The 19,141-nt window shown below is 44.3% G+C and overlaps 1 protein-coding gene across 1 annotated transcript; it reads right to left on the bottom strand.

The window, feature by feature from the left end:
* Positions 1-765: 765 nt before the first annotated feature.
* C6H8orf89 (chromosome 6 C8orf89 homolog) lies at positions 766-18,177 on the bottom strand. Its single transcript, XM_060384607.1, has 5 exons — positions 17,899-18,177; positions 9,578-9,723; positions 7,133-7,265; positions 1,997-2,052; positions 766-953 (listed from the first exon to the last, which is right to left on the bottom strand). Exons 2-5 carry the CDS (start codon positions 9,702-9,704, stop codon positions 805-807), a joined length of 465 nt encoding a protein of 154 aa, XP_060240590.1. The 5' UTR covers positions 9,705-9,723; positions 17,899-18,177; the 3' UTR covers positions 766-804.
* Between the last annotated feature and the right edge of the window lie 964 nt (positions 18,178-19,141).

The following is a 19,141-nucleotide window of genomic DNA, read 5'->3' as shown; positions in this document are numbered from 1 at the left end:
AGCCCATGGAGGGAGCCAGATCCCCTGGACTTGGAGATATGGGTGTTTTGTAAGCAACCTGGTGTGAGTGCTGAACATGGGTCGTTGGGAAGGGAAGCAAAACTTCTTAGCAGCTGAGCCATCTCTCCAACCCTGCTGCTCCCTTCTAATGCCAACAAATACTCATTTTCCTTCAGTTGGTTTCGTTTGGCTGTTTTGTTGTTTTGAGACAGAGCCTCACTAACAGGTTAGACTCAAAAATCCTTTTGCTTTAGCCTCCTGAATGATGAGATTGAAGATGTAAGACACCATTTCTGGATTCTTCTTGAACCTTCTGCAACAACTGGCAAACTCTGTTGAAAAGATAAGCCCTCAAAAGCATTTATCAAATTGGATCAAAAGGCATATAAATGGGCATAAAATATATGGAATGTGATTTCTATCATGCATATGTTATCATAATTCAAATGTTTCTCGGGGAGGGAGACATTGCTCAGTAGATCTAGAACTTACCTATCACACATAAAGATTTGGGGTCAATCCCCAATACCATTTTTATTTAAAAAGGAAAATCATCCGTGTTAATAATAAAATATTCATTTCAAGACAAAAAGTAAAGTCAAAATAAAATAAAAAATTAAATGCCATGTTAACAAAAATGCAGACTTTACATACATAATATAAAATATTTATTTGCTATTTACATTTCCATTTGTATGTATATCATATCACATATCAAAAATAATGAAAGGAAAAAAAAAAAAAAGAAACATGGCAAGTGTGAACTACAAACCAGGGAAGAAAGCATCGCATGGCGGGAGGTTATCAGCAGTCTCGGAGATCCCGCTTCTTGCCTCTCCTTGATTTCTTGCGTGTTTCCTGCCGAATAGTGTCATACTCCAGGATGGCCAGTTTGGAAAGTCTCTGTAAGAACTGAGAGGGCGCCCCCGTGAAAGGGTCACTGAAGACATAACCTGTGAGGAACACAGAAACCAGCTGTCACAGCTCGACTCAGAGGGCACGGGTTGCGTTTGACAGATCTGCCCACAAAACACTACCAAGTCTTCGCCCACACACCTTCAACTTCCAGAAAGGCCAATGCCTGCCTTGACATAATGCACCCCCCCCAACGTAGATACCAGAGTGGCTAGAAAGTTCTCTGCAGTCTTGTAGATATCATTAAGTTACCTGACTCAGAAGAGTTTTTAGTGTCTGCTCTCAAAATTCAAAATTCGTCAAGCATAAGGAGGGAGTTGGGGATGTCTGATTTTAAAGCTTCGAGGAAAAAACTGTCCCTCCAAATATGGGAGAAATACTCAGTGGTGCTTAGAAAGACACTGATTTGAGAGCCAATTTGGGGCTCTAAAACATTTGTAATATAGATAGATTCTATAGTGAAATGTGTTCAGTACACAGAATTTATTTTTTTGAAAAAAAAAATAGGAAGATAAGCATAAGAGGCTGGATCCATGACTCTGAAGTTAAGAGCACCAGCTGCTGTTCCAGAGTCCCATGTTGATTCCCAGCATCCACATGACAGCTCCCAACCATCTGCAACTCCACTTCCAGGGGATCCAACGCTCTCTTCTGGCCTCTGAGTGTACTACACACACACACACACACACACACACACACACACACACACAGTGTATAGCACAAACACACATGCAAGCAGAAGCATCATACACACAGTTTAAGAAAAAAAAAAGATAAAACTAGAATGGACCACCATTTGGGGAAGGTGGTTAGGTGTTCAGTGCTGAGTTCACTGTTTCAGTCTGTGACGATGGGGAGGAGCTTCTTTGAAGAGGGCAATACTGTGATTAGGGGTCGAGGATGCATGTTCGGCTGCCATGTTGAATAACAAGCTATGCTTGGGGCTTGGATGTGTAACGGCGGCTCTCGGGAGGCTGGGGCAGGGGGATTACCTTGAGTTTGAGGCCAGCCTTGGCTGTGTAGTTAAACCCTACGCAAAGAAGGAAAGGTTTGGGGAGGAACCAGTGAAGCCACAAAGTACCTTTCGACTTCTCCTGAAGTGCTGTCACGCTGCACGACCCTCTGGTCTTCTTTACCCTAGAGATTGTGGGTGGTCACAAAAGAGCATATATCAGCGCTCAGTCTGTGGACTTTGAAAATCACAAGAGCCGAAAAGCATAGGCTCAGGGACCCTCACTTGGCTCCTTCTGTTTGGTTTGTCCCTGAGCTGGGGCTATACACCCCGCCGTCTTGCATCTGGTAAGCATGTGATGTGCTCTACCGAAACTCACCTTGTTAAATGATATCACAAAGCGGTAAAAGTAAAAGTACAGAAGAGAAACTGCGCCATCATCGTTAGCCCCATCAGAAGTGGAAAAGAGCCAACCCAATAGTAACATTGCCAGTGGCTAAGCACTCTGTGTGGCTCTGCGCAGGCCTTTGTCGTGAGTCTAAGCAGTCCTGACTGAACCAGTGCTGAGAGGAGGTAGGCTAACATGTCTGGATGTGTTAGACGCAGGGGCCTGGACGCCATATTTTTGTGCTATCATTCACCATGAGCTGAAGTTTGGCTCTAATTAACTCTTGTCCCTAAAGGCGTAGACCCGCATAACAAATTATTGAGGGGAATGGGTAAGGTGACCCATCGAAAGGATTCCACGTTTCACAGGATTACAATAAATTAAGTCTTTATCTCTACCACACTCTTGTCAGTTACATCCCTAATGTGGTGTGAGAGTCACTGAAAATTTCTGATCCTCACTAAGAAAACTTGAGAAAATATTAGCCATTTGCCAGGGTTTTAGAATCGAATATGCACATATAGAGGGGATAAAATTAAGGTAAAGAGTTGTGCACAAAACAAACAAGAGCAGTTCCCTGCTTTGCCGAAACTGGTCTTTCACAGAACGATGTGCAATAATAAGATACTCGGAGGCAGCTTGGTATGCTCTCACTGGCATAGCTGACATAAAGGCGCTTCAGTCAAAGGCAAGGAAAGGACTAACATTTACGTCTGTCTACCAGTTCATACACATCCCGTTGCTCAGTCCCCGCCACTCCACTTTAACCATGAAGAATGCTAGCCAGAATGTGAACAAAGGCAGTCAGTCACATGATCCTGCCACGGGAAGCAAATTCACAGCCGTCCATGTAAGGTGTCAACATGGGTAAAAGGGTTTTTAAGAAGTACACCTACATATGTATGTATCATTACTAGTCATAAATACAATGTGTGTGTATATATATCATCCTTCCTCTTTGACACACTTGCCCTACTAGCAACTCACTATTTGTCTTTTACTGTTTCCGTTTCTGCCTTTTTGTTCTGAAATTATTGTCTTGTGTAGTTCATGTAATTATATTACTGAGGACGACCTTGAACTTCTGGTCTCCCTGCCTCGACTTCCTGAGTGCTGGGATGACAAGGATGCCCTATCACACCCAGTTTGTACAGTGCTGGTCGTCTCGCTCAGGACTTCCTGCTTGATGGGCAAGCACTGTGCCTACCGTGCTATGTCCCCAGCTCCACTTGTTACATCTTGATGCTTGGAAATCTGTCTTCAGAAAAATATTAAAAGTGTGGACAAAAAAATAAATAAATAAAATATGTGTAGGATGTTTTCCAAAACCAAAGATGTCACAGGAACTTAAAAGTCTAAAATAGGAAATAGCTAGGGAAGCCGCAGAGCAATGTGTGGACAACAGTGTGGCTAGCAAGACTGTAAAATGAAGATTGTATGACATTGTATGACATAGTAAGTGTCAAATTCAGGGGTTTGGGGGAGAGTTATTGGGTTTGGGTTTGTGGTGGTGGTGGATTTCTTTTGCTTTATTTTGTTGAGACAGGATCTTACACCATGCAACCCTTGCTGGCCTGGAACTCACTTCGTAGACCAGGCTGGACTTGAACTCATAGATATCTGCCTCCCTCTGCCTCCCCAGGGCTGGGATTAAAGATGTGTAACACAATGCCTGGCCAACACTAAGTTTTTAACAGCTGGAGAGATAGTTCAACAGTGACGGGCAAATAGTGTTCTCCCCCACCCCCAAGCCACCCTCACACGCCCGCATCTGCTGGTACCAACACCGATGGCCTTCTTGGGCACCTGAACTCACATGCACATGAGATTGGCTGACTTTTCATTAACATGGTCTATTCATCTACTTACGTTACCACAACCAACTGAGAGTACCTAACAGCAATCCTATTTAGTAAACTCGAGAAATGAAGCTGAGGCTAGAAAGGCGGCTCAGCAGTCAAGAGCGCTTGCTGGTCTTGCAAGAGGACCTGGGTTTGCTTCCCCGGCATCCCCATGGGATCTCGTAACTGTAACTCCAATGCCAGGGAATCCGACTCCATCTCCTGGCTTCTGCAGGCACCAGTCATGCATGTGGTATACATACATATATGGAGAGAAAACGTTCATACACATAAAATAAGTTTGTTTGTTTGCTTGCTTGTTTTTTGAGATAGGATTTCAGTGTGCAGCTTTGGCTGTCCTGGAACTCAGGATGTAGGCCAGGCATCCCTTAAACTCAAAGATCTGCCTGCCTCCGCCTCCCAAGTCACGGGATTAAAGTCATGTGCCAAAACACCTGGCCAATTAAAATATTTTTTAAGGTGAAAAAAAAAAAAAAAGAAAGTGTGATCCACATGCTTATAGTCCCAGAACTTGACAGAAGATAGACCAGGAGTCCAGATAATGCTCTGCTACATTTTGGGTTCGAGGCCAGCCTGGGCTACATGAGACCCTGTCTAAAACAAAATAATAAAGCTAGGGTTGGGAATGTGGCTCAGTGGTGGATTGATAGAACGGCATTCACAGAGCCCTGGCCTCAGTCTCCAGCGGTGCAAATAAACAAGCAGCCCTAGGCACAGGGTCTAATGTCCTTAATCCCAGCTCTGGGGAGGCAGAGGCAGAAGGAGTTCTGCGAGTTCAAAGCCAACCTGGTCTACAGAGTGTGTTGGGACTACACAGTGAGACCTCCATCCCAAAGACGACTAAAGAAATAAGTCTGAATGTGTAGCTCCCAGTCTTGTACGTACTCTACAGTGGTGAATGACCATAGAGTCCACTGTAGCAGCAAGATCCTACGAAAATCTAAGTCTGCCAAGCATGGTGGCTCATGCCTATAACCCAGCACCAAACAAACAAACAAACAAACAAACAAAAACTCACCCAGTTACAATCCTGCATACTTATATACTTCCCTAAAAAGTTACATCTCACATCTTTTTTCTTTCCTTCTTTCTTCCTTCCTTCCTTCCTTTCTTTCTTTCAAAGATGGATAAATGAACAAATTCTAGAATGTGGTGCCTAATCTTGGTTCTCAAAGAGACACAGCTGGGATGAAGGAACCCTGGCTGAAGGATTTCCTCATCAGGCTAGACCTGTCCATTAATTGCTAATTGATACAGAAGAGTAGCCCACTGTGGGCGGTACCAACCCTAGACAGGCAGCCCTGGGCTGTATCAAAAAGGCTACACAGGAGGCTGAAGACATACCTAGAAGGTTAAGACTACTGGCTGCTCTTCTAGAGAACCTGGGGGCAATTCCCAGCACCCACATGGAGGCTTGAAACCATCTGTAACTCCCATTCCAGTTCCCTCTTCTGGCTTGAAGATACCAGGCATGCATGTGGCACACAGACACACATGCGGGCAAAACACCCAGACACATAAAATAAAATAATAAGCTTTTAAAAGAAAAGTAGCTGATTGCGAGCCAGAGAGGTAGTTGGTACTCAGCAGTCCTCCATGGTTGCGGCTTCAAGCTCCTGCCTTGAGATTCTGCTCTGCTCAGTGATAGATCATGGCCTAGAAGTGTAAAAGGAATAAACTCAACCCCCCCCACACACACCCAAGTCGCTTTTGTTCATGGTGTTTATCACACCAACAGAAAAACAAACTAGGGCGTAAATGTTCAACAGTTAATTAATAAAGCAGAAGCCTAGAGGAAGATGAGGCTGTTTCACCAACCCATAGATGAAACAACTCCTTTTGTTTTACCTTTGGTTTTGGGTTTTCTTCTAATATTTATTTTTAATTGTGTGTGTGAGTGTGGGTGAGTGTGTGTGTGTGTATGTGTGTGTGTGTGTGTGTGTGTGTGTGTGTGTGTGTGTATCTGCATAGGCCAGGGGCATCTGATCCGCTAAATCTGGAGTCACAGGCAGCTATGGAAGCTGCCTGAGGTGGGTTCTGGGGGTCAAATTCTAGCTCCCTGGAACATCATTGCATACTCCTAACCTCTGAGCAGCCTCTCTAGCCTGGAGGGTGGTTGTTGTTTCTTTGGTTGGTTGGTTTGCTAGTTTGCTTTGTTTTGTTTTATTGCTTGAGACAAGAGCTTGCTATGTAGCTCAGGCTAGCCTTTAAATTCATGCTGTAGCCCAGGATGGCCTCACCCTTACAGCAGTGCTTCCTTGTCCCCCAAGAGCACTGGAGGTCCACACTAATCCAATTCTGTGTAGAAAGGTGGTTTCTTTGTTTAGAAAAGGGCTCTTCTTTGACTACTATGTCAGAGTTATATTAGAAAAGCAGGGTTCTCTTTTTTTTGGGGGGGGGGGAAGAACTCCATGTGTGACCTAGGCTAGCCTTAGAACTAGAAATCCTCCTACCGCCTGCTTCTGAGTGCTGAAATTGTAAATATGCACATATAACTAAGATGTTTTTTTTCTCCCCAGCACTGGAGATAAAACTTGGGACCTAGACTGCCCTGTAAGCATTGACCCACTGGGTCTCGAACAAGGAAAGGCTTTTAGTGGCAGTCTTAGTGGGTGACTGGGCTGAAACTCCTTCCTGACAGTACAAGGTTTTATTAGTCCCGAACCTCATCTTCGGTCTCCCAAAACCTGCAGGCTGCAGAGCGAAAAACCTTTGTAAATAATCACCCCCATGCTCTTGTGCATTTGAAGTAGGTTTGGACAATCAATATTCTAAGAAGGGGCCCTTTAATCCTTTAACCCAATGCCGCTTGAAAAGAGAGAAAGGTGGCCATTTGTCGGCCTGAATGAAACGGCTGACTTCTGTGCAAATATCTAAAACTAAAACTTCAATCATATACGGAAAAAATTCAATCAGCAAGGAGCAGATTTATTAGTCCAGAAAGCCCTCTATCTTCAGCATCTTTTCTTACAAACAAACATTTCAACAAAAGAGAGTTAAACACAAGTCACCTACCTGATCGGAGGGATCCCAGTCTCAGAGCGCAGCAGCCGTTTATGAATCTCTAGCGGAGTTGAATTTAAGCTCTTTGGCAATTCTGGTAAATGTGGCATTTTGAAACATTCTTTGGGCTCTTCCATACCAAATGCTATGATGTGTCGTGATTCAAAAAAAAAAGTTGTAATCATCTTGATTAAATGCATGCTTTTCTGCTTTTTTTTTTTTTTTTTACCACACACTTAAAACACACAAATCAGCCACTAAGGAAAGAAAACGAAGCTACTGTCGCTGTATCTCCCAGGAGAATGACTTTCAAACTCAGCCAGATTGACCACAGGGAGGAGGAGATTTTGAGGGTGGATAAGAAGCAGAACAAGGGGCTGGAGAGATGGCTCAGAGGGATGGCTCAGAGGTTAAGAACACTGGCTGTTCTTCCAAAGGTCCCAGAGTTCAATTCCCAGCAACCACATGGTGGCCCATAACTATCTATAGTGAGATCTAGTGCCCTCTTCTGGTGTGCAGGCACACATGCAGGCACAATGGTGTAGAAATAATAAATCTTTTTTGGAAAAAAAAAAAAAAAGAATTGGAACAAGGAAGAGTGGGGCATGTTGGTTCATGCCTGTAATGCCAGTGCTTAGGAAGCTGAGGCAGGAGAACCATAAATTCAACACCAGCCTGGGCTATGATTGACAATTTCATGACACTGGGTCTGAAAATAAAAAGCACAAAGAGATCTGAAAGCAGCTCAGAAACAGAGGGTTCATTCATCCAGTGTATTGGAGGCCCTAAGTGCCATTCCTTCCCCCACCCCCACCCCTACCCAGCACCAGAACAGCAGCAAAGGGAAAGGATATGCTTTGCCATTCCACTGGCTTCTTGGTTTTATTTAATTCCGCTTCACACGACACTAGCACCATGTTGGATAAACCACTACCTGCCACTTGAACCCATCCTGCATTTGTGTAAATGATCACATAGTACAAATTAGGATCCCCTGAAGCCCTACCCTTAGCATTGATTTGAATTTTCTCTTTACAAAGTTCATATCAAGTCTGTAAACACCGACATGAAGTATCCGGATTGTGTGTATTGATTTCACATTTTGCCAACCCTTTTGTTTAGGGTTCGCGTTGGTCCATTGTGGGCTGTTGCTTGGGGTTTTGAGACTAGGCCTCTCTCTATGTAGCTCAAGCTGGATTTGGACTTGCCACAATTTTTCTGCCTCCCAAGAGCTGAAGCACAAGTGTGCTCCACTATACTTGGCTTCAAGTTGTTTTGCTATCTTTTAGCGTGTGTGTGTCTGTGTGTGTATGTGTCTGTGTTTGTCTGGGTATGTGTTTGTGTATGGGGAAGCTCAAGATTGGCTGTAGGTGCCTTCATCAATCCCTTTCACCTCACGTATTAAAGGAGAATCCAGAGGTGTCATGTTAAGCTAGTTTGGCTAGCCAGCTTATTCCGGAAATTACCTTTCTCTTCCCCTGTGTGATGGGTGGAGAAGAGCTGTTGTGCCTGCTGACTTTTTTGTGTTCTGGGCACATGAACTTGCCTGCTTGTTAAGTGTTTTACTGGCTGAGTCCTTTCCTCAACTCCAAGTTAAGAAGTCTAGAGGCGAGGGAGATGGCCCAGAGGTGGCCATCTTGCTGCTCTTCCAGAGGAACAGGGTTTGATTCCCAGTACCCATATGGTAGCTCATAACTGCTGAAACTGCAGTTCCAGGGGATTATTAATACCCTTTTCTGGCCTCCATAGGTACCAGGGACCATATGGTATACATACATGCAAGCAAAACACTCATATACATAAAATAAAGATGACAAACATCTTAAAAAGCAATCTTTAAAGGACGTTAAATAGAAGGTAGATAGAGACTACAAGCTTAAAAGGTCATAGCACACAAGCCTGTAATCTAGGCAGATGAAGGAATTAAAGGGCCAGCATAGACTACATGGTGAGTTCAAGGTTAGCCTGAGGTATGTAAAGTCCTTTTAGAAGAAAAAAAAAAATAGGAGAAAAAGTAATTGTTTAAACTTTGTAGCTGAACACTACAATGCATGCTCATTACACCAGCACTAGAGAGGCAGAAGTGAGAGGATTCCACAGGTTCAAGGTGAGCCCAGGCTACACGGCAAGTTCCAGGCCAGCCAGAACCACAGAGTGAGACTGTCTCAAAAAGCAAAACAAAACAAAAACAAAAACCCAACAGCTTAAAAATATAAGTAAGAAATAAAACAGTTTTGAAATATAAGTAAGTAAATAAAATGTGTTTCTATTGCTCACAGAACATTAACCTTAACTCGTTCCCATTTCCCCTTTCTATAAACTTAATATACTAAGACCAATGTGAATGTTATAGGAGTTATATAATGTCTCTTGACTGCTTAAGGGGAAAAAAAATATGTAAATTCCAGGCATCCCTTCTATGTTTCTCCAAGAGAATAAGAACTGAAATGAAGTTACCTTTCCTCATCTTCTGTGTTTCTGAAAGCGCTTTCCTCCAGCTGCTCTCAAACAGAAAGCAGTTGTCCAAGGAGCTTCCAGTGACTTTGGAAGTCTCAAACTTGATCTCGGGAGATAGCATTGACATTTTCTCTCTTTTCAATAGCCTGGATTAGAAATATGCATTTTTAGGGTTTTATTTTGTTTACTGAAAATCTCCCTAGATAGCCCCTGACTATGTAAACCAGGCTGGCCTTGAACTCAGAGATACCGCTGCCTCTGCCTTGAAGTGTTAGGATTAAAGGCATGTGCCACCATGCCCAGCATATTCTTGAGATTCTAAAGCTAGACAGTTTTTAAAATTAAGCTTGTTGTGTGTTAAGAATTTTAATTAACCTTTTCATTTGGTTGGTGTAATCTAAGTAACCTAAGCTAAACAGAACTCTCCAAAGATGGCCTTGGATGTCTGATCCTCCTGCCTTCACCTTCCCAGAGCTAGGATAACAGAAAGGCACCACAACTCCAAGCACTTTGATATCCTTGGACCCAACTTTGATATCCCTGAAGTGTGTTTTCTGTCATAAAATTTATACCTAAAATTTTGAAGACTGAATAAGACACAATCACGAAAATGACCTTAAAATGAAATACAAAGTAACTGATGATTTCCAAAATCTTAAAAAAGGCTTTTAGTTATACAGACATAGTGGTACACACCTTTAGTCCCAGCACTCAGGAGAGACAAGCTCATCATCTCTGTGAGTTCAAGGCCAGCCTGATCTACATAGTGAGCTCCTGGAGAGTTGGAGCAACATAGTGAAACCCTAGCTTGAAAAAAAAAAAAAAAAAAAAAGAAAGAAAGAAAGAAAGAAAGAAAAAAAAAAGACTCTTAGAATCCAGACTCCATTCTAAGAACTTCCTTTTCATCTATAGAAGTACAGAGTACTGGGTAACTTTCAACTTCAAGACAGTCTCCGGCTCCCCCTTCTAACAGGCCCAGGTAGGGATTGACAGAGACAACAGGGTGGTCTTGTGCTCTGCATACTCAGACGCTGACTTCTGAGCCCCGTGACCATTGTAAAAAATGCTCCCCGGTTATCTCTGTTTCGGTTAACTAAAAAGCTGATCAGCCAGTGACTGGGCAGAGGAGACAGGAGGCAGGATTTGGGTTCCCAGTCAGCAGGTTCCGAGAGAGCAGAGAGAGCTACGGAGAGGGAGAGTCCGCATGATGACAGGTGAGCTAAACAAGCAGTTCGAGAGCGTATGCTGTGGTAGAGCACTGGGGTGGGTTCAGAAGGGTAAGAACTTGGAGGTTGTCCATGGCTGCTTAGCGAGTGTGAGGCCAGCCTGGGCACTGCCACACTGTCTTGAAAAGCTTTGTTGTTGTTTGGTTGGTTGGTTTTGGGTTTGTTTGTTTGTTTGTTTGTTTGTTTTTTGTAAGAAAGAAAAGAAAATTTAGAAATACAGATTAAAAGATAATAAATAGTACACATTTGCAAGTGAATACATCTTCAAGAATGGAGAGCTGTAATAACTACCTTTATTAGTTATTACACTTTTAATCCCAGCGCTTTGGAAGCAGACACAGGTCTCTGTGAACTCAAGGCCAGCCTGGTCTACATAGTGAGTCCCAGGACAGCTAGGTCTATGTGGAGAAATCCTGTCTCAAAAAAAAAAAAAAAAAAAAAAGGAAAGAAAGAAAAAGAGCCTTTAATCCCAGCTCTTGGGAGCAGAGGGAGGCGAATCTCTGAGTTGAAGGCCAGCCTGATCTACAAAGTCAGTTCCAGGACAGCCAAGGCTGTCTCAGAAAACTAAAAGGGGAGGGGGGAAGGGGGCATGTTCCACACCACTCACATGGAAGCCAGAGAGAAACTTGTGGGAATTTGTTCTCTCCTTCCACTTGTAGATTCCCTGGTATAAAAATCTAGGTCATCAAGCATCTTTATCTGCTAATCCATGTCACTGGCCCCAAGCCAAACAATTTTTCTCTAATGTTTCTCACAGACACAACCTCTACCAGGGCAGGAAAAGTAGAGGAAAGAGTCTAGTGCCGTAAGGTCCCCATTTGCTTTGAGGTTATGCACACAGCCTTCCATAATATGTAATGAAGCTAGTTCCTTCATTGGCATGTAACTGTGCACACCTCCCTCTCCAAACAACTCATCTAGCAACTTCAGAAGCCCTAAACCCCACATCTGCCTTAGGACTACGCACACTCCTGTCTCTGAAGTTTTCAAATTTGGACCGTTTCACTCAGGTGTATTCCCAGTGTATCTGATAGGAAAAACCGAAGGGCCATTCACACCAGAACTGGTTTTGGGTGTGCGTGCAGTAAGGCAAAACTGTTTTCTAGTAACTTTAGAGAGGATCTCCTACTTACCATCCTATGCATAGTTATGTATGCATATGACTAAAACCAGGTTCCTTGTGAAAAGGGCATGCCTGTCTGGTGCTTTGTATTTGATTATTAACTATTTTGCTCCAGTGTCGGGGCTTGCTGTCTTTAGGAGCAGACACTCAAGTACCCAAAATGACGTTTGTAATCCTTGCCTCCAGGTTCTCCCTGATTGGCTGAATGGACGCTCACACATCTGGGCAGGGCAGAAGTGAGGTAGGTGTGGCCAAGGATTGAGGGCTTGGAGAACGAAAGGATGGCAGCAAAGAGAGATGTATGAGAAGGAGGAAGGGTTGACCTCCTTGGGTTAGTGAAAAGAAGAAGAACCACGTGGGCGGGAGGAATTTACTGTGAGGACCAGCGTGGCTGGAGAAAAGCAGCCCAGACGAAAAGCCTGTGCAAGTATTTAGATTATTTTGGGTGGGAAGTAGCCCAGATAGGAATGTTTAGAGCAAATGGCATGGAATGTGGGATTGGGAGATAACGAGGTGGTTTAGGGGGTTAATATCTGCCCACTCCAGGAGAAATAAGGCTTGTTAAAGTTTTAACAGATGTCTGTGTCTTTTATTAATATGATAACAGGTTAATATTAACCACCTAAATAATTATGTGGTTTAATAATAAATATCGGCTTTTAATAATAAACATTAATAGCTGGGCGTGGTGGCACACGCCTTTAATCCCAGTACTCCGGAGGCACTGTGAGTTCAAGGCCAGCCTGTTCTACAAAGCTACACAGAAATACCCCATCTCAAAAAACCAAAAACGAAATGAAACAAACAGTAATAGCCCTCATATTTTCTACTCACATGCCCAATGGGGAACTTATTATATAATTTATCAATCAACGCTTTCTTTTGAACCCCTTAAAAGGGGTCTGTACAATAGCCAGGGCCCTTAAGTATCCTCACTCATGTTGCCCAGATCAATGACAGTGTTTATCCCTATTCCCTTCACTGTTGCTTTGCTACAAATAAAGTCTTCTCAGTTTTGCAAATACACACGAGCCCTTACGTTTAATTCTTGGATAGGAGACCAAGAACCCGGTTAAACCAGACCCAGGTTTAATGTGATGGTCTTTACCGTCCATTCCCTGAAAATGACAGCATTTCAATCTGTGTGTCTGATTAACACTCTAACATGCTACTTTTTTTTTTCTCTTTTTGCATTCAGCCACTGGTAGGCTGCAGGCCGATTTATTAACCTGGCTGGCTGAGCAGTGCCATAACCAGCATAGCATTACATGTGTCTCTGTTATATGCTGCCTTTGATTCCTTCAGTTATATACCAGGTGTGGGTGGATGTGGGGAGCAAGTGCACCCCTGTATGAATGAGCATTCATGACATGAGCACAGCCATGTTGAGGACCATAACTCCTCAGACCCACAGGAATGGCAAGGCCTTCCCCTGATCCTTGTGTGGATGTTGACACGTGATCACAGCTACTTCCTCCCAGATGACTGACTCCGGGACTGCTTTCCTCCAGAGACCCCCTCCATGGAGATTAGCAAAGCCACTCATCCAGATGTGTGTACTAAACTCGCTGCTGGTCAGTCTTACACAGTCCACCCTATTCCGGCTTCTCTATATGCATCTCTCTCTCTCTTCATTCACTGTTACCCCAATAAAGTCAATCCTGGCAGGTGGACCCTATGATAGTTCCATTTTAGGTTTACTGAAAAATTCCTGGTAAACCTCCTAAGTTTCCATCATCTATGTCATTATAGTATCTTATTCTCTCTATCAGTGTATGTCTTCTTTCTTTTGGTTAGTTGGGCTAACGTTTTATCAGTCATGCTAACCTACTCATAGAGCCAACTCTTTGTCTTACTGGCTCTTTGTTCTGTTGTCCTGCCGTCCATTGCACTGATTTTGACTCTGAGCTGTGTTCCTCCTTCTATCCTACCGGGTTTTGGTTTGTTCTTTTTTTTTTCTAAGACCTTGAGATACATTATCAAGCCATCTGAGGGCTCTGTTTTTTCCAATGTAGGCTCTCCTAGCTGTACATTTCTCACAGCTGCCTTTGCCGTATTTCTTGTGTTCTGATAGATTGTGTCCACATCCTAAGTTTGATTCCGGTAGCTTTTTAATTTATTCCCCTATATCTTCCATGGCCTACTCACTGTACAAAAAGGTATTATTCATTGTCTATGTGCTTACATACTTTCTGTAATAAATGTTGCTGTTGATTTCTAATTTCATTTCTCTCTGATCTAATAATGTGCCAGGAATTATTTCAAGTGCTTCAAAATTTCTTAAGACTTACTTTACAGCCTAAAAACAACAATTTCAGAAATCTATTTTTGAGAAAATTTCTATAAAATACGTGAGAAAAAAATGTGTATGCTGCAGTTGTTAGATGAAGCTTAATAGAGTCTGTTAATTCCATTAACCTATCATATAGTTCATCTCTGAAGTTTCTTCAATATTTTTTGGGGGGATGTGGGGTAGTGTTCCTGAGCCACCACCCTATTGGTGAAAAATAGGGTGTTAAAGTCACCCACTATACTTATACTGGGGCTTCTATGTCCCTTTATGTCCAGTAATTTTTGTTTTATTGTTATTTTAATTTTGTTTTGTAATGTTTTATAAAATTGGGTACATCAACATTTGGTGCATTATATTATACTACACATTATATCCTCCTGATGATTTCCCTGTACTAATATGGAAAGATCGTCTTTGTCTCTTCTAATTTTTGCCTTGAAGTCTGCTTTGTTAAATATGAGAACAGTTAATTTTGCTTCCTCCCTGATTCCATCTGCTTGGAGTATCATCTTCTCCTCCTCCTCCTCCTCCTCCTCCTCCTCTTCTTCTTCTTCTTCTTCTTCTGCTTCTTCCTCCTGAAGACAGAGCCTCTCTGTGTAGGCCTGGTTGTCCTGGAACTCTGTAGATCAGGCTTGCCTCGAATTCAGAGACTGGCCTGCCTCTGCCTCCCAAGTGCTGGGATCAAAGGCGTGCACCACCTCAGCCAGCAAGTATCATTTTCTATTCTTTCAGCTTGGGTGTGTCTTTGCTGGTGAGGTGTGTTTCTTACAGATGACAAATAGTTGGGTATTGTTTTTCAATCTAATTAATGAGTTTAAATAGAGAAATAAAACCATTTACACTTAAGGTTATAATATAAATTATATTCTAGCTCCTATCAATTATTTTTATGATAGGACACCGTTAAAGAGAGGTAAAGACAAAAATTATAATGTTCAAAAAGAAAAGGCGGAAAGTAAGAGGTTTGATCATGAGAAGGAAGGAGGGAGAGAAAGGGAAACGGTTGAGGGATAGCAGTAAGAGAGAGATGCGAGAGAGTTTCACCAGGAGAGGAAGAGAAGGGTAATGAGAGAATAAAAAGAAAAATACTTACATAGAAATTAAACACAGACCAACCAGTTAATCAGCCAGCATATGCAAAACACAAACATACCCCACAGTCTTAGTGTGAAAAAAGACTAGGAAAGAAAAGGAGGACCCCCTTCAGCCGGAGCGCCCATGCAGGGAAGGGCAGACTTCCACTCTGCCAGTCTGCATTCGGGCTTCCAGCTCCTTGGAAAGAAGCTTTGTCCAGGATCGCTTCCCGGGACCTTCTCGAGATGGCCCCCACGGCAGTGGCCCCTTGCACTTGGAGAAGCATGACACTTCTCCAGTGCCAGCACGATGTGCAGCTCCCAGACCTGGTGGACCCAGACACCCTTTCTGCTTCACGCTGGGTCCCGTACCAGCTCCTCCGCACGTGTCTCCTTTAATTCTCTCAGCGGTGTTGCAGGCCTCTTCAGCACAGAGGTACGTGCAGGCAAAACATTACAGCAGTCCACTGAGAATGAGACTTGACAATGGGTTGGACACTGAAGTTGCGACAGGAAGGTGAGGGTGGCTGCCTACTGGGCATGAGAAGCCGACCAAGTCTAGCAATACATTGAATCCAAAGAGCCTGAGCCAGTGTGGAGGCTGGTGGCAGGTGATGAGAAACACTGTCTTAACATAAAACAAGTACAGTGGGTCATCAGTGGATACACGCAATCTCAACAGTAGGGACGGAGGGTAAGTGATCTGGAGATAAAAAGTTAACTATTTACAGGTGAGAATTAAGACCAGAAACTTTGCTAAAGTCAGCAAAAGAGATTTGAGAAGGAGAAGAAAGCTAGAATATCCTCTAAGATGTACGCTGGGGTGCTGGGTATGAAGATGAAGAAAAGGTAAAGGATGAGTAACTAAAGAGACGACACAGAGCATCATGGAGGCAAGGGACCATGTCTCGGTGTACCAGACTTAGTGGAGAAAGGCCTTAACACTTAATGCTCAAACTACCAATGAGATGATTGCCAGCCAGCGGCTGAGCAAGGCTTCAACCCCTACAAAGACACAGCACTAGAGTAAGGTGAACCTGGATTTTAGTCTTGACTTTGTCCTCTGATAGTTACATAATCGTAGGCTCATGCCACCGACTCGCAAGTAGACTGAATTTTTAAAGCACCTTTAAGCGTCCAGCGGGGAGTAACATGTGCTAAGCACTCTGCAAACAGAAGCTATGATTTAAGTTATTTTTAAGTAATAATAATCCTGTCTCCCTCGCCACAGCCTGCCGATGGAAACATAAATCAGACCCTGCGAGATGGGAGGTAATGGGGAGGGGTCAGTTCAAGCTACACAGTGAGTTCAAGGTTAGCCTGGACTTCATGAGACTGTCTCCCCCTCCCCCCCCAAAAGAAAACGCAAATCAATACAAAAATTTTAAATGCAAAATTTCTGTCAAAAATTCTAACATGCACACACCTGACCCGGTAGTTCTGTTTATTTTTTCTCCTGTCTAGAGAGGTGGGGGTCACATATGCCGCAGTATGCGTGTGGAGGGCAGAGGACAACCCTGTGGAGCTGGTTCTCTCCTTCAGCCTCTGTGTGAGTTCTGAGCCAAGCCTTGGAGGTTGTGCTGCCAAGGAAGCCTACCCTTGCCGAGCCGAGCCGTTTCCCAAACCCCACCCCCACCACAGCTCTGTTTCAGGGGATTTGGTCCACAGAACTGCTTCTTTGTGTAAGAATGGTCATTACCGTGTTGTTTGTAAAAGGCAAAACCTGGACCAGTTTCATTTAGGAATGTATAGGTTATACCATCCATGGACAAAAAAAAAAAAAAAAAAAAAAAAGATGGAGAAACCAGTAGGTGTATTAAAAAGTAAAGGAAGTGGTAGAAAATCAGCCTTTGCCTCTCTGCGCGGAATCGATGAAGCGCACCAACGTTTAATTTCAAAACCACGGAGAACTTCCTGAAAAGAAACTTTACGAAACATTATTCTAACATTTCCTGAACAGCGATTACAAATGCACGCTCGCAGACAGGCAGTCCAAGACCTGAGGTTCTTTCGCTTCAAAGTGACACAACAGCCCGTTTGCCAAGCTGTTTGCATTTGTCCCTATGGTTTCCCTGAAGCTTATGCCTCCAAAAAGGCTAGATGACCAGTATGGATGACCAGTAAAGAAAACCGTCTCCCTGACCAGCGTAATTATTTCCTGCTATCTTTAGATTCTAGTGAAAATTAAAAAAAAAAAAAAAAAATACACCCACAAATATGAGCACATCAGAAATGGTGAAAAAAGAAAACAGAACTGGCAACATATCGGAGCTCTGATTCATCTGGTTGAGCCCATGGGGGATAAAGGGTGACACATGTAAGTCCATGAAACTAAGCACATCTCTGCCCCCAGCTTTAGCTTTACGCTCGGGCGGAGAGGTGGAGGGTGAACCCGTACGTAACCTAGTACGTAACCTAAGAGGCGTGGAGAGAATATTTAGGGTTTCCCCCTCACTTCCTGCCGTCTGAGCTCACGAACGGAGCAGGCTTGGCCAAGTCTTGAGGCTCAAGCCTAAGTACCTCGAGGGCAGCTTTAAAGTGTCCCACGCGGCTCTCTAGACATCAGTTTCCCTTTCTTGAAGAGGGTCCCGCTTCCCCGCACTCACCGTCCCCGCAGCTGCACAGAGGAGCTGGGTTTCTTCAGGTGCCCGAACCACGGCACCAGGGAGGGCGGTTCGGCCAGGGGGGGCAGCGGGTAGCGCGGGAACCAGCGGCGGCCAGACGGGGACGCGAGCCCTCGGTCCAGGGTGTCCTCGTCGCCAGGCTGTCCGCCGCGGCGGGGTGGAAAGGCAGGTAACCTGCTCGCACTGGCACCACTCTCTGGGCGAGCATGCTCGGCGGCCGGCAGCCCGGCGACTTTCTCTGCGCGGCCGGGTCTAGCCGAGGACCCGCCTGCCCGGTGCGCCGTTGGTTGCTAGGCGCCCATAGCCTGGGGGGAGCCGCCCCGCCGAGCTTGGCCGGTACAGCAGAGAGGGGATGCCGGCCCGGCCAGGGTGGATGCTGGGATGGCTAGGAGAGCAGGGAAGGGACCCCACCCCGCATCAGGGTGCCAAGCCAGGGCTGATGCCCGGATGGTTAGGGGATCGCTTACACGGTTGCAGCCTTTGGGTCGCTGCTCAGGGGGGAGCTTTGTGGAAAAAGGCTGGGTGACAGCGGTCCTGATACTCCTCCAAGGGTAAGAGAGAGAGTTGGAAATTGGACAAGGAGAGGAGTTTGGCTTCCCAGGCCTCCGGCACCTCAGCTGGTATCAGCTCTTTTTTCAGACTCAGTGTAACTAGACCTTTTCTAATATTTTGTGGGAAGTGTGTCCCTTTCATACCTTGGAAGTCTAGCACCCGCACCCACTCAGTACGATCGACCTCAACATCAGTGTACCTCCCACTGCTCAACACACACAACACCAGTCCTGAGGTCTTCTGGTTAAGAAAGCCAACTCACGTTAGATCCGGACTGTAATACGAGGGTAGAGAACGCTAACCCCTGAACTAAAACTAGGGACAAATAGAGCCTTTGGTGGAGTGTTTTCCGAGCACTATGTTTTCCTGGGTTTGGTGCTTCGCATTACATGAAAGAGGGCATGATGGCATATCACCCATAATCCCAAACCATGGGCATGATGAAGGCAGGAGGATCAGTTCAAGGTCTTCACAGTGAGTTCAAGGTCAGTCTAGGATGCGTGAGATCCCACCTCCAATTAAAACGTGTATGTATGCTTTATATAAGTAAAAGAACTCATGGTAAAAAAAATAAGTATAATGAGACACATATACAGGATTAAGCTGCATGTTAACTGGCAGCACTTAAGACGAGAGTGGAAACTAAGAGAAAATGTGTCTGGAATCCATCGCA

The sequence above is a fragment of the Meriones unguiculatus genome, chromosome 6, assembly GCF_030254825.1.
Source record: "Meriones unguiculatus strain TT.TT164.6M chromosome 6, Bangor_MerUng_6.1, whole genome shotgun sequence".
Lineage (NCBI taxonomy): Eukaryota > Metazoa > Chordata > Mammalia > Rodentia > Muridae > Meriones > Meriones unguiculatus.
Note: the sequence above shows the minus strand (reverse complement) of the source record. Positions and strands in the feature narration are given on the sequence as shown.

What these genes read in the sequence shown, in the direction of transcription:
- C6H8orf89 (XM_060384607.1), bottom strand. Translation starts at nt 9,704, where the DNA reads ATGTCAATGCTATCTCCCGAGATCAAGTTTGAGACTTCCAAAGTCACT. An exon ending in AACACAGAAGATGAGGAAAG is followed by an intron (nt 7,266 to 9,577) that starts GTAACTTCATTT and finishes GACACATCATAG; the next exon opens with CATTTGGTATGGAAGAGCCC. An exon ending in ACTTCAGGAGAAGTCGAAAG is followed by an intron (nt 954 to 1,996) that starts GTACTTTGTGGC and finishes TGTTCCTCACAG; the next exon opens with GTTATGTCTTCAGTGACCCT.